General features: G+C 37.0%; 1 protein-coding gene across 2 annotated transcripts in view; it reads right to left on the reverse strand.

Annotated features, from left to right (window-relative positions):
• Nucleotides 1-1,140: 1,140 nt before the first annotated feature.
• The window catches only part of ntrk3 (neurotrophic tyrosine kinase, receptor, type 3), a 340,701-nt gene continuing 327,473 nt past the window's right edge, over nucleotides 1,141-14,368 (reverse strand). For both annotated transcript variants that reach the window (XM_015379852.1, XM_015379851.1), the window contains exons 15-16: nucleotides 10,148-10,306; nucleotides 1,141-5,294 (exon numbers count right to left, since the gene is read on the reverse strand). In XM_015379852.1, the coding sequence (XP_015235338.1) occupies nucleotides 5,109-5,294; nucleotides 10,148-10,306 (345 nt within the window). In that variant the 3' untranslated portion in view covers nucleotides 1,141-5,108. The remainder of the gene's footprint in view (nucleotides 5,295-10,147; nucleotides 10,307-14,368) is intronic.

Below are 14,368 nucleotides of genomic sequence, written 5' to 3' on the forward strand. Positions count from 1 at the left end.
GATGGATGGATGGATGGATGGATGGATGGATGGATGGATGGATGAACAAATTGAAATCTGTGAGATAAATGATATTTAAAACAGCCTAGTGCTGTTCCCTTGAATTTTATCTGCAAGGTGTTTTGAGATGGCATGTGCTTTACGTTGGCACAGTATAAATAGACTGATTTACATTGGATTGAATACAGATGTCACAGGGACCCGATTTTATAGCATAGGGGGGAGATTTAAAGAAAGTTCCAGCACCAGTAAAAATCATCACAGAAAAAGCTGATATCTGCACATTACATTGCAAAAAATATCCCCTGACACCCTGTGCACTTACATTCCTATAATAATATCCTTGGAAACAATAATAGTTGAACCATATATCATCTTCCACAAAGCTTTGATTTCGTTATGAGGGTATAAGCCCCAGGAAGAAAATCCAGCTACAATAGGACTCTGCCAAGAAATGAACTTTTAAATCCTTGACCAGAGATTTCCAAAGTACATTTCTCCTACCACTGGGAGATAATCAGGAGACATCCTGATCAAATGCCAAAACCACTTTTGTTGGTGATCTATCTTCTTAGAAATCTAGCCACTTTGTTAGTGGATCCTTCTCATATTGTGCTTAATTGAGATGTTAAGGAATGAGGTGTTGGCCGTGTTATACAGTAGATCTGACATTAGAGAGACAAATTTGGCTTGTATTCATAAAAACACAGCTATATAAAGAACTAATATTACTTCATTATTGGATATATGAATGGCACACCGAGCTTAGAAGAGAAGCTGCATGGCAAACAACAGAGAGCTGTTAAAGATGTACAGACATCTGCAAAAAAAAAAAAAAGGCTCCATCTCCCTTTCAGTCATTTCTGTGTTCGTATAAATCTACACAAACTCAACTGGGCGTCTTATTTTTCTTCTTTTTTTTGGGCAAAAGCCGTTATTTTATCTGAAATCGAACTTGCTGAAGCACAGAGAAAACTATGTAACTCCAAAAATCCCTTCAAACCACAGAACAGCCACATTCTCGCAGCAGTTCAGGAGTGCATTAAAACGCACACTGAAGAAAACACAAGCACACACAGAGGATATGCCGTTCATCTCTCGCAGAGATTTAGAAAAGGACGAGAATTCTTTGAAATTCACATATCTTTATAAGACAGGACAAAATGGAAAAGGAGATCGTCTGATTGTTTGAAGACATTTTCTTAAGAGAGTCACATTAATACAAAGATCTATCATGGAATATCAGTATTTTATATACTGCAGTTGTTATACCACATTTTTATATTCTGTAACATCTTTACATGGTAATATGCCAACTTTTCTTCAAAAAGTGTTCAGTTAGTTCATCCAAGAAAAAAGGAAAAAAAAAAAAGAAAAACGTATTAAACAATAAACTCACCATGAAAGGATTACAATACCCTGCAAATGCTCACGGTCTGTCATAATGTCTTTAAGCATTTATCTTTACCACAAGAGAATACACAAAAACTCAATACTTTGGGTAACTCAAATTGATTTGATCCCGCTTGTAATATAAAAGCACATGAAATAACTGAATGCTTTACACAGTCCCAAGGGGAACAGAGACAACACAGTGATACTGTGAGAAGTCATGTCAAGATAAAAAGAAATATGTGAAAAGAGAACCACGTAGAACTGCTATATATTCAGACACAACATGAAATAAAACAGTTGCCTGAGGTTTATCATTCACTTTTAAATCTCCAGGACTGGAGAACAAACTTTGAAATAGGCAGTTTTTCTTTTCAATAAACTGAACCTTCAGAACTCATATTTGGATTTTGTTGTAGTGGGTGGGATTTTTTTTTTTTTTGCCGGCTTCCACTTTCAAAAACATACAGGTCCATTTAAGACTGTAAATATTAGAAATGGCTGGGATAAAAGTTATTAACTGATCCATCATAAATTGATACTGAGGTATCTACGTACTTCTGTAATAGCAAACTCTCCCCCAGAGTCAGGTGTATACTGTGTGTATACTGTTGGCCATGTATAGTCTGTCCGCAGATGTTTTTATACTGCGCCCGTTTTCTAAAGCCAATGTTAGAGTAGGGGCGCCATGACAGAAAGCCAAAGTGGAGCTGACTAAAGCTAGGAGGGACACACACTTACATTTAGTATGTTTCATTATGTGGGAGTCTTAACAGAAGTGGCTTCTATAATAATGGTAGAGGTAAATAATTACTACACATGAACAGCTGAAAAAGAGCTGTATCATAAAAAACATTTCTTTTGGTCAGTAATGTCACAAAACCTTGATGGTGTTAACCAGCATCATTTAAAGGCTGTAGTTTTAAGGTATTATGCGTATTTGCTTTCCTGCTTAGGTAAATACGAAAGGAACAGCACAGTTGTAAGTATACGGTCAAATGGCAGACTGAATAAGGGAGAATTAGCATAGCACAAAGTCTAAAAGCAATCCAAGCATCCTTAAACTCATAAAACCATATAAGGGTAAATTAAAATCTTAGAATAGTTGAATATAGCAAGTAACAAAAGTGATGCTGGTTAGATTTGGCTAACATTAGCTTATCTGCAATTGTAATTATTCACAAATAAAATCTGTATTTTTTTTTTATTCATTCCCTTTTCTAACAAAAATTACATTTTCAGAGGACTCAAGGAAGGCTGGGAATGATGACATACTCCAAATTACTGTAAAAAAAATGTTTTAAAAAAAGACAAACAACAGTAACAAAAAGCAGTGGAAATTGTTGCACTCAGCAGCCTGCCTATGCAATATTAGTAGTTCAAGTAAATGGAAGGTATTGGCAGGTTTACCAAGATTTTTAAATGTTACCACCTCAAAACTATGAAAGTTATTATCATAATTTCCCTTTTGTATAAAGTCCTTTCAGTTCTATGCTGAAAGAAGTTAATGATGGATTCAAATTTTGGCTAGCAGTAATCAGTGACTTTACCTCTCTGCTCTGTAGTGACCAATCCTCATCCTTTAGAGGAGAGTGTGCTGTTTGAACTGAAACTGTGTTTGTGAAAGCAGTTCCCAGTGTTTTTCTGGAAAAAAAATGAGATCTTCTATAAAATACAAAAAATTTGTATGTTGCACATTTTAAAATTCTAGTTTTACTATATCTGTAAGATGAAATGTAATGAAGAAATTAAAATCTTTTAAGTTAACCAAATGGTGACGCTGATTTTGCAGATTAACTATGAATAATATTCCTTAAATATTCCTAAACTATCTTTAACTGAAAAAAGTGATTGGCATCTAATTTCTATAAACACACAAAAAGGTCTACTTTTATTTTAAATATTGAAACTCACTGATAGTCTTTCAGTCTCTATTTCTCCAAAATAAAAATTAATACTATTAGTTGTATTGAAATAGTAGCAAGGAATTATTGTTGCTTTTCTGTTTCTGATAAAATCCCTTTTAATCATCTTGTTTTGTTTTAATACTGTGAGAACATTGTATTGTTGCTTCTGGTCATCATACTGTGAGGACATCAGAACGATTAAAGCCAAGTCAATAATTTATTTATTAACTTTTTATGCATCCAACAATTGCAGCTGTGCAGTCGCCATCAAATGTAGAGCACTTTCTAGAATCGGCTTCATGTGAGACAAACAATTAGAACGACAAAATAAAGCAATAACGGTTATTAGTACTACTATGCAGTGTTTCATATTTATCATCATGGATTCTGACCGGCAGGTTGGTAGAGCAATTCCAGGTTTCCAAGTCAGCGTTTTGGGCGACTTTTGAATCCTTAAAATTAGAGATTCAAAGCACCAAATAATTTGACTGGGTTTCCTGTTTAGGATTTTATGCTGAGCTAACGACTGAGCTCCAGATATAGTTCAAAAGTGCATTGTTAAGGACCTCACAGTAAGAAAGCAAATAGTCATATTTCACGAAACATCAAACTGCTCCCTTAAAGAGGCAATACAGCCGCAGTGATAGCAAATGATGAATATGCTTAGAGCTACAAAAATGTTTGCTTTAGCAGTTTCACACCAAAAAGCTTGAAAATGACAGAGCGTGTGTTTGTGATTTAGGGGTGTGGCGTGACAGATTACTTATCAACTCATTATTCTTGCTATAAAAAGCTAATGAAGTGGAAAGTCAAAGCGAGGCTTCAGCACCTCCAGTAGGTTGAACCATGGCTCTGAGTCATCCTACACTCTCCACAGTCTGTGATACATTTTTAGTGGGTCGTTTAAATTAGATCCACTATCATTCACTTTTACCATATTCAACAACTTAACCAGCACCAACGTGGGTAAATTCCAAGGAGAAATCTCCACTGAATCAGGATGAAAACAAAGACCATAGCTTAATACATTAGTCACCCAGATCACAGTCAGGAAAGAAACCAAAGTAACATCGGAAAAATAAGTTAACATAATTCTGACACATAGAATTTTACAATATGTACATTATTTTTTAAATTAAAATAGATTTGTCAATTGTCTGATTGGATAGGTCCTTCACAGAGCACAGATTTTCATCAACCATCCAGTGTTATCCACAGTTCCCTTTGAAAGCTCAGAGCCAGCCAATCAGAGAGCATGTAAGGCTTCCTCATCACAAGTCCCTGCCAGTATGTTGGTGGCAACTTCAGACAGGGCAAAGCCCTTAGCAACAAAAACGGCAGATGCTTTACCACCTTGACAAACCTTGAAAAAGAAATAAATATAAAATATATGTAATATTTCTATATATATTCATAAACCAAACCCAGATAAATTTTAAACTCTGATGTATTCTCTCCTTTGTACCAAGCTGTAGCCATTATCCCATTTTAAGCCAAGTCTGCTTTTTTTCCGTGTTTGTGAATTTTTGCAGTTTTTTTCAAGGGAAAAAAGTCTTCTTCAAACATGTACATCTTATATGCAGGTAAACAAAATGTAAAAGTGCATGTTTTTATTTTTTTTTATATGTTTTATCCACTATATCCAAAAGTGTTGCAGGCACTTAAGTCCCTCCCAAACAAAGCAGGTGTTTTTCGACAGTGGATCAGGTTGGTTTGGTTAATCCTGGATTCGTCTGGGGCGCTCTGTCTCATTTTGTCTCTGTCGATCTTTCTGTCTCTTGGGGAATGGGCCACCCGGGGGGGCTGCTGCTAGCCCAGGATGTCTAGGTAGACTGGGGTGGCTTTTCCCATGGCAAACAGGACCTTCTGAATGTCCTTAATGTTTAGTCGCTGCTGTGGTTCCCTCTGCCAGCAGCCTAGCATGATGTCGTACACCTCCTTGGGACAAATCCGTGGCCTCTCCAGCACCCGACCCTGGGTTATGCACTCAATAACCTGCAGAGGAGACAGAGCAGTGGAGTGAGACAGGACCATCCTCAGCGACTGATTGCTTTGCTTTGATCATAATGAGAAAGTGGTGTCACTGAGATTTCAGCTAATGAAAATGTGATGAAAAAAAACAAAACAGAACAGATTCACAGCAAAGATGTGTTATATTAAAGTGGAATTTATGTTTTTATTCTTTTGTCCCCACAGCAGAAAGAAAAATCTAAAACATTGTGAGGGTGGACTTGTGAAAGCCAGATTAGTCAGATAACTCAGATAATGATTAGACATTATCATTTATTATCAACTACGTATTGTTGATTTGCATGAAAAAAACTGCTTTACCCTTTAGGTAGCTGTCTTATTATTGCCTTTTGTGAAACTGTCCGGTATTGAGGTCACAAAACAAATGTTGGTATCAGACAAAGATATACAAAGTAAATCCAAAAAAGTATTTTTCAAATACAAATTCATTTATTATGGCACAAAAAATAAGCCAAACCAACATTGAATTGTATCTCTTCTCTTCTTTTCGCTTCTATTGTCCCTTATGAAATTATATTTGCCTCCTTTTTAAATGATGAACTAAAGGACATGCTTATTCCTTTCCAATCTAAATGTATCAGTTCTGGTCTATATAAAGTGGAACTACAATGTGTTAGTCAAAATTTTTCATTATCATTGCTTCAATGGCAGCCATTTAACTTAAGTTCTAATATCCCTCTTTGAGCTTCTCATTTGTTGCAGCATCTTTCAATGCAAATGAAAAACTTCACATCATGCTTTCTCCAGGTAACAGGCAGAGGCATAGCCAGAAAACTTTAAAGGGGTGGCCAGTCAAAAACCAAAGCACACTGAGGGGTGGCCAAAAAGGGATAGGCGCCAGAACCTCAGGCTCAATCTAAACTGGAACGAGCACAACATCCATATTTTCTAAATATGACTAACTATACTTTCCTACAGCCTTTGCTAAAGAAAAGATGCATATATTTAAACATCCATTCTGTCTAAATAAAAGGTTAAGTGGACAAAATTTCTGGGGCAAACGAAATTCCATTGTCATTACTTACCTACTATTATCAAAAATTGTTCTGCATAAGATTTATATTTACATGTACTGATATCTATATTAAGTTATTATTAAAGTAGTTACTTATCTATGATTTCACCGAAGACTCCTAGATGACTTGCAAAGACACATAATTTTCTCTTTACCCCATATAACATAAAATTTAGTTCTGAAGAGAGCATGAATTATATATATATATATATATATATACTTTAATTTTAGTATTTTGATGTGTATATATTTAATTACAGTGTTTTAGTTGTCAAGCAATTGCTAATAAATGAAAAATTCAAATGTTTAATAAGTTTGAACATTCAGAGTATTACTGCTGTCACCGTCTGTATTAGAGGGGGAAAAAAATGGTGGGGGTGGCCACAGGGGTGGCCCCCCATGGGCCCCCATCTAGCTCCGCCCCTGAAGTTTATTTCCTGTATAAGCAAATTATATTCGGTTTATATTTACTGATCTACTTCCACATAACAACAGAACAAATGCATTATAAAAACCCTGTTTAAATGTGGGTCTTTCCCCCATATTGTTTGAATCTCTATGTCATGTTCTACTTCAACAGAAAACAGCCATGGCAGATAAAACACGTTGAGGACTGACAGGATGGAGGATCACATACAGCCTCTTTGCATAAATTCCTCTATAATAAATAGTACAATGAAGCAGCAGCAGGGACTGCAGTCTCCTGGCAACAGCACCCGACCAGGCAAAGCAGTAGTGACTGAGAATCTGGCTGATTTATGAGAAATACTGCAAGTCAGTCTGCAGAGTAACGTTGCGTTTGTTTAGGTTAAATTAGGTCAATTTTAATCCTAGCAATGATTATTATTTCTTCAACTCAACCTCTTTTTTCGGCATCTTTTGTCCAAGTATTATGGATTAGCAAATAATAGTGAAGTTCCAGCAAATTTACTATCAGTCAAAGTACATGTATTAGAAATATGCAATAACTGTGTTTGTGGGAAATGAATGATAAGGTGGTTAAAGGCAAATAGCTATTGAGTAATTTTAAATTGAGCTTTTTTAACAAGGAACTATTGGAATGTTTGCTGCTGCTTTCTCAGCATAACAATTTCAGTGTTGCACCACTTAAAACTGGTTGACACTACTGGTCGTAACAATCTGCCTGATCACGCTAGTGACTCAAGTCTTTTCTAAAGCTACGTACACAAACTGCGATTTCAGCCATACTGGATAGGGACATACACAATGAAAACAGTATCTCTAGTCACATTGTATCATGGATTCTAGCAGACAGGTCTGACAGAAATAGGCCTGTGACATAAACTGGTTAGCAAGCTATCTTTGTTAGTTAGACGTTTTATTGTCATTTTGTATGCACAGAATGTATATAAAATGCATTGATGTGGAAATTCAGAAAATTAATATATATGGTGCAAGTATGCAGTATTTTGGTTGATTTTATCAGTGTGAAGTGACATGATTTAGAGTTTGTTCAACAGTTCAGCTGTCTGATGGCAGTGGGGAAGAAGCTGTTGCAGAATGTGCTGGATGCATCGAATGCTACAAAGACTCACTAATACATGATTTGTCAAGCAGCAACAAAAATGTATGACTCTTTTAGGGCTATTTTGTCAGGATGCTGCCCTCTTTTGGTTTATTTTTAGTTTATTTGTAATTTTGTGTCTTTGTGGTTGTTTTCTAGCTGCCTTGAGTTACTTTCTGTTGCCACCTTATGCCTTTCTACTTTCCACTAGCTCCCTTCTAGTCACTTCCATCCACACCTGCTCTGCATTAGCTGATTTTTCCAGTCTTTGTTCTGTGTCCCATATATGCTGAGTTCAAATCCTCTAAAGGCCAGATTTGTAAGCCAATTACATCATAGCGCAGCGCCAAGGTCTGTTTGGATCATGTGGCTGTTCTGAAGGACGGGTCTGGTGTATCTTAGGTAGCCTTGGGTATCCCATGATTCATTGCAAGTCCAAGCAAGGCAGCTGCTCTTTTCCCAGAGGAATAGGATAATTGGTGCCGAACAGTCGTGATTATTAGAAGTGCAGTTTCTCCCAATACAAGTATGTGAATGGTATCATCTTAAACTAATGAAAATAGTATTTTAAATGGTTATTGAGTCAGAAATGTGGCGGTAATGTTTGATTTATCAAAAGATTTTAACTGTTACTGTATAAATGGGTTTGGCTGTAATTCAAGAACAGATTCTAATATATTAGCAGTGTGGGGACTATACATCTGAAATGATTTTTATCATATCTATTAATATCTATTTTGCACAATTTGCTTAACTAAGTATTTTTTGTTGTTTAATACAAGATATTTTGCACACATATTTTTACACATACATTGTCATAAATATATCTTTCTACCTTTTTATATCATTACATTTACTTTTATCTGTTCATGCTCCTGGTGGTTGTCACCTTTATTCCATTCTGTCTTCTCATGAGTGTAGTCTTTTTTCACTTTACAATAAAAAATAAAAAAGAAATAAAAAGAAACAGTAGTGAAAAGTTTGTATTCAATCTTTTCCTGCTTTATGTGTCAACACTCATGGTTGCTAAGGGGCAGAGCATATGGGGGGTAAAAGCCGCAGAAGGCTGGACCTGTTTGAATCCACAACCAAAAATCTTCTGGTCTCCTAATTTCCACAGACTTCGAAGGATCCAGTCTAGATAGATCGGGTCCTTGGTGAATGCAGCCTTTAAAATCAAACACAACCATATAATCTCCCTGTGCAATTCCTCTTTGCTGGTTTGTTGTTCTATTGTTGCTTCTCAACTCTGGCTCCCCACATGAGTTTTCCCTGATGTTATCTGATTTTTAGTTCTCAGTATTTTTGTTTTTTGAATTTTTGTATATGTTGCCTTGGATTATCTGATTAAATCTACAAAACTCACCTCTGCCTCCTGATCTCTGCATTCGGGTCCTCTAAAACCTCCACTCAACCTTGACATATTTGTTGCATCAATCTGATTGTGTGTGTGATCAGATTTCTGTTGTGGATTTGACATCAGTGTGGCACCATGACAGTGAGTAAAGATTGCCCAATATCTGCTTTTGTCTGCTCAGTTCTAAGATGCACATCTGTATTGCACATGTGTATTGCATATTCTAAGACCATAATGAATTAAACCAGGAGATCATGAAACAACTCAACAAAAACATAAAAATTTCTGCAGACCTCATTTTCCACAGTTAGGCTTCGAGTTCCTGATTTAAAAATAGCCAAAATAAGACAGAGAAACTGAGAAACCAAAGTGGAACTTTTAGGAAGTGTATTTGATGGGTGACCTAAAACTCGCACAGCATTAAAGAAACAATCATACTGAAAGTTAAACATGGTAGCGTGAAGGTATGGAGCTGCTCTCTACCGGAACCTGTGAGAGAATATCCAGGCATCGGTAGGCATTGCAAGCGTGTATATATTTTGATTGTGCAACAGAACAATGATCCTGAGTTCTTGTGCAAGAACAGCTCTGAATGACAAAATAATAGGTTTGTGAAAAGCCTACAAAAAATCTGGTTCTCTTGGCCCTTTTTGTTTGCATGTGGGATCAAACAGATCTTAAAATCAAATTTCCCTTTCTTTAACATTTGTCACTTTGCCACCTTAACATCCATTATAATCCCTTTAAACCATCCGTCCACCTGTCCGTCCGTCCGTCCATCCATCCATCCATCCATCCATCCATCCATCCATCCATCCATCCATCCATCCATCCATCCATCCATCCATCCATGTCAACCAACCAGCAAGCACCATACATGTCTTTTGGATGCTCATTGACATGCTGCAGGGTCTCTGTACCTCATTGTTACCCAGTTGAAACCAAGGCTGCTTCCCATAGGTGAAGATCTCCCAAAGGATGACCCCAAAACTCCACACATCACTTTCTGTGGAAAACTTCCTGTACATGATGCTCTCTGGGGGCATCCAGCGAATGGGTAGCATGGTGTGTCCTCCAACCTAAGTGGAAAAGAGAACAAATAAGAGGGAGAGAGATATCATTACTGCAAAAAGACAAGCTGTTTTTAGCGGATCTAGTTGTCAATACAGTAAGTTTGAATTATTGAGAGGAAAAAAATAATACAAAAGTAATACAAAAAATAAAAATTGAGTATAAAAACAAACCTAACCATAACATACAACAAGGTTGGCAGGGTCTGAACACACAAATGGTCAAAGCTAATAAGAAATGTGAACCTCTTCCATCGATTAATTAATGCTTTATTTTGTTGAATCTAATTTTTTTTTTGCAGATTCCATAGAACAGATAATAAACTGCAATGAGAAAGTTGCAAAAACGTCCCGATATGAGCACCCAGAGTTAACACAGATGAGGCTGTGGCCTGAAGTCTTTCTAAATTGAAGTCAACCAAAGCCAATGGCCCAGGTGGCCTTAAGGACCACTCACTCAAAAACTGTGCTTTTTAAATTTACCTTTTTAAAAAGCTGTCTAATTACCTCCTTGTCACATGTGTCACATACTCTAGATCCATACCAAAAAAAGCCAGGGGCAATTTAACCTGAAGGTTTCAAGCCTATTACTTTAACCTTTGTTCTGTGTAAAACTATGGAGAGAGAGCTTGATGTCTTGACCACTACTGGCCACTTTTTAGTTTGCCTTTAACAGGGAGTGAGGTACTTCACATTCTGTATTGACATTGCTTGACATGGTCTTAAAACATATTCTGCTTGTTAAAGCATATGCTAGAGTTCTGTTTATAGATTTTACTGCAGCTTGCAATGCTATAAAACTGCATACTCTTCTGAAAAGACTGACAGATTCAAATATAGATAAGGGCTTGATGCTCTGGATCAGAGAATTTCTCTGCAAGCGCCCTCAGAGGGTCAGTGCTAAAGACTTCCAGTCTGGAGAGCTCATCACAAGCACTGGCTGTCCATGGGGTAGCGTCCTTTCACCTTTGCTCTTCTCTCTGTTTATAAATGGATTTTCAGTTAATGATTCAAACTTTAAGTTCATTAAATATGCAGACGACACAGCCTTAGTCAGGCTGCTTCAGAAAACTGCTTTCTCTAGTGAGGTCTCCTACTATTCCTATATTAAAGCTCTTGAAATATGGTGTCTTGAGAGCAAGCTAGAAAGGATTGTGTCTAAATTGAAGAAGCAGGTTGATTCCACAAAGCAAGAACTGGCAAAAGACCCAGTTCAAGTTTATGGCCAGGTTGTTTAAACTGTGGAGACTTCACGGAGACCCAGTCTTGGTATTAGTCCACATTTTGGAACTTGTGTATTCGACACATATTGAGAGTTTTTTGACCTTTCACCACTTTGCATGGTTTGGTCATTTGAGTTGTGTTTGATAAAATTTTGAAAATGGTAAGTACAATTCTAGGGAAACCCCAGAAGCCTCTGACCCACACCTACAAAGACAGGACAAGAAGGAAGGCTCAGAAATCTAGAAGATATCTCTTATGCTTTGTCCATGTGAGTTAGAACTTCTGAAATCTGGGAGGAGCTACAGGGTTCCCCTGACCAGAGGAACCACAAAAAGATTCTTTGTCCCGAACACCATGACTCTCTTGAATTCAAAAAGTAAAGTATGATTCCTTGTCATGTTAGGTTGTTGACAGTGGCACAATGCAAAAAAAAACAAAAACAAAAAGCCACTGATCAACCTCCACCTTTCTATACACTGGATGAATTGATGTGAGAGCATTTTTGGTTATGTTATTAATGCTCCCTTAAACTTCGGTGAAAATAGAAAGCCTTTCATTACTTCATAATCCTGGCAAGATGATCAAAGACTTAAAGCAAGTCACTGAGTGGGTTCTAAAAGAGATGGGAAATGTGGAGTCAACAAGTCATAACCAGGTGAGTCCAATCTGCACAGGTTGATTCACTGTGAATATTGGACTCAGCTGCTTCAGTGGGTCGGTAGATCAAATACATGACATGGAGATGACTTGTTGACCATCTCTGGGTTCTAACAATTCTTCTGAAGCTACTAAGAATATAAAATAAAATGTTAAATGCAATATGGATCCTCATATTATACAGCACGAATGACTAGTAATGCAAATGTGGCCTTTTGAATTTAACATATTCTTAAAAGAAGAAACTAAAGAAAAGAAACAAAAACATTAACATAAAGGTTTAAAGCAGAAAAGTTGACTTTTTCGTCTGCTCCCTCCCAATCACCTTCTGAGGAAGGAGCCCGGGTCAGTTACAAAAAGATTTGGTATAAATAGTTCGATTTATCTAACCCAACGCGTCACAGAAAAGGAAGGTCCATAACCATTTAAGAAAGCGGAAGATCAGGCCCTAATTGCTTTCTATTGACAAAAAGGACTGTTTAAACTATGGCAACCTAGTTACCATAACTGGACCACTACAGAATTTATCAAATGAGAAATTAAGTACATACCATGGGTTGTACCCTATTAAGTGTATTCAGAATAAAGACTATATTCTGCTTGTTTTTATGTAGGAAAAACAATGTATGCACAAGATTGATTTATTTTAAGCATCATTAACATGATTGCAAGTAAATGTGGTAAGCACTGCACATGACACCAGGAATAATATTCAGTACCTGTACCACTAGTTGCATGAATTTTGAATATTTTGCTCTGGGTTAGTTTTTCCCCTTTGCTGTTGTTACTTTGACAGCTTTGTCAATATAAAAAGAATTATTTTGAAGCCCTCTCTGGGGCTTTTTTTATCTACAAGGAAACAAACACACTCCTGCAGTGTATCAAATACACAGATATCGTCCATCCATCAAAACCACCCATCAATGCATTCTCTGATCCTCCAAACACCAGCCTGCCAAAACAAACATCTGTGCAAATGTTCAATGCTCAAAGATAACATCAAACCAAATCTACAGTACAAAATAAGGCCTTAAATGTACGTGACTCCCCTATCTGAGGGTAAATAAACCTTCACCCACCTCCAATCTCTACCCATGGGTTAGACCACAATCAGATTCATTTAATCATAACAAGCTCCTCTCCAAACTCCATTTACCAGCTCTGACATCTGTGCGTCTGTAGCTGTGAGTGCAGCATGGCTTTTTAAGTGTCAAGGGAAAAAAGTAAACTCAAGTGTTTCTAATTACCTCCTACTTCTGTGTCACATTCAATGCAGATTTCCTTTGAATGTTAAACATCATATCTGTGTGTAAGCTTGACGTTGCGGCTCAATCTGGTGGAGGTTTCTTGAATAAAACTGTCAATCTGCCAAAAGGCTGCTTTATGTCTTTGGTGTTTATTTACAGCATCTTCTAGTTTATACACTTAATCAAATGTAGTTCCTTGGAATTAGGCTTGTTTGTTTTGCTTTATCTGATACTCTCTCTGAAGTTTTGCTATTTCTGAGTCTACAAGTGAGTTTAAATATTAGCCCCGCCTTACTACTTAACATTGACAGATTTCAAACTGTTTTACAAATTGACTTGTAGGAAAATTTATGTCCAATCAGAATGTAGAGAAAACAAAATAACTTTAATGTTGGCAAACACATCACATTAAACACACACGTTTTTTACCAAGTATTTATATTTTCAGTTTTATAATATGAACAAAGAAAAAACATATAACACAACCTACAGTATGTGTTGTTGTTTTTTTAGCAAAATGGATAAACTGTGCTTGAGAAAACTGTAGAGCAAGGTACAATAATGTCTTTAGACAGGTGATTTTTCTCCCTTTCCTCAAAATAAGGGCCAGTTGAAATTAAAACTGAGTGATGTAAAGAAAAAGTTACACTGTGATCAGAATAACGGAGCCTGTCTGCCTGCCTGTGTGTTTCCTGGATGGGGCCGCCTGTGGAGCTGGTTGACAGTTGCCTTTTGTATCACTTTCTTTTTGTTTCTCTGCTTCTGTCTCCTTGAACCACAGTCGGCCTCGGCAGATGGCCGCTCAGACTGAGCCTGGTTCTGCTGGAGGTTTCTTCCTGTTAAAAGGAAGTCTTTCCTCTCCACTGTCGCTACAAGCATGCTTAATTGAGGGATTCCCCTCGAGTCAATGAGTCGATGCAATCAGCTGGTTTTCCTTAGATAG

The sequence above is a fragment of the Cyprinodon variegatus genome, unplaced genomic scaffold (assembly GCF_000732505.1).
Source record: "Cyprinodon variegatus isolate N-32 unplaced genomic scaffold, C_variegatus-1.0 Scaffold201, whole genome shotgun sequence".
Taxonomy (NCBI): Eukaryota; Metazoa; Chordata; class Actinopteri; order Cyprinodontiformes; family Cyprinodontidae; genus Cyprinodon; species Cyprinodon variegatus.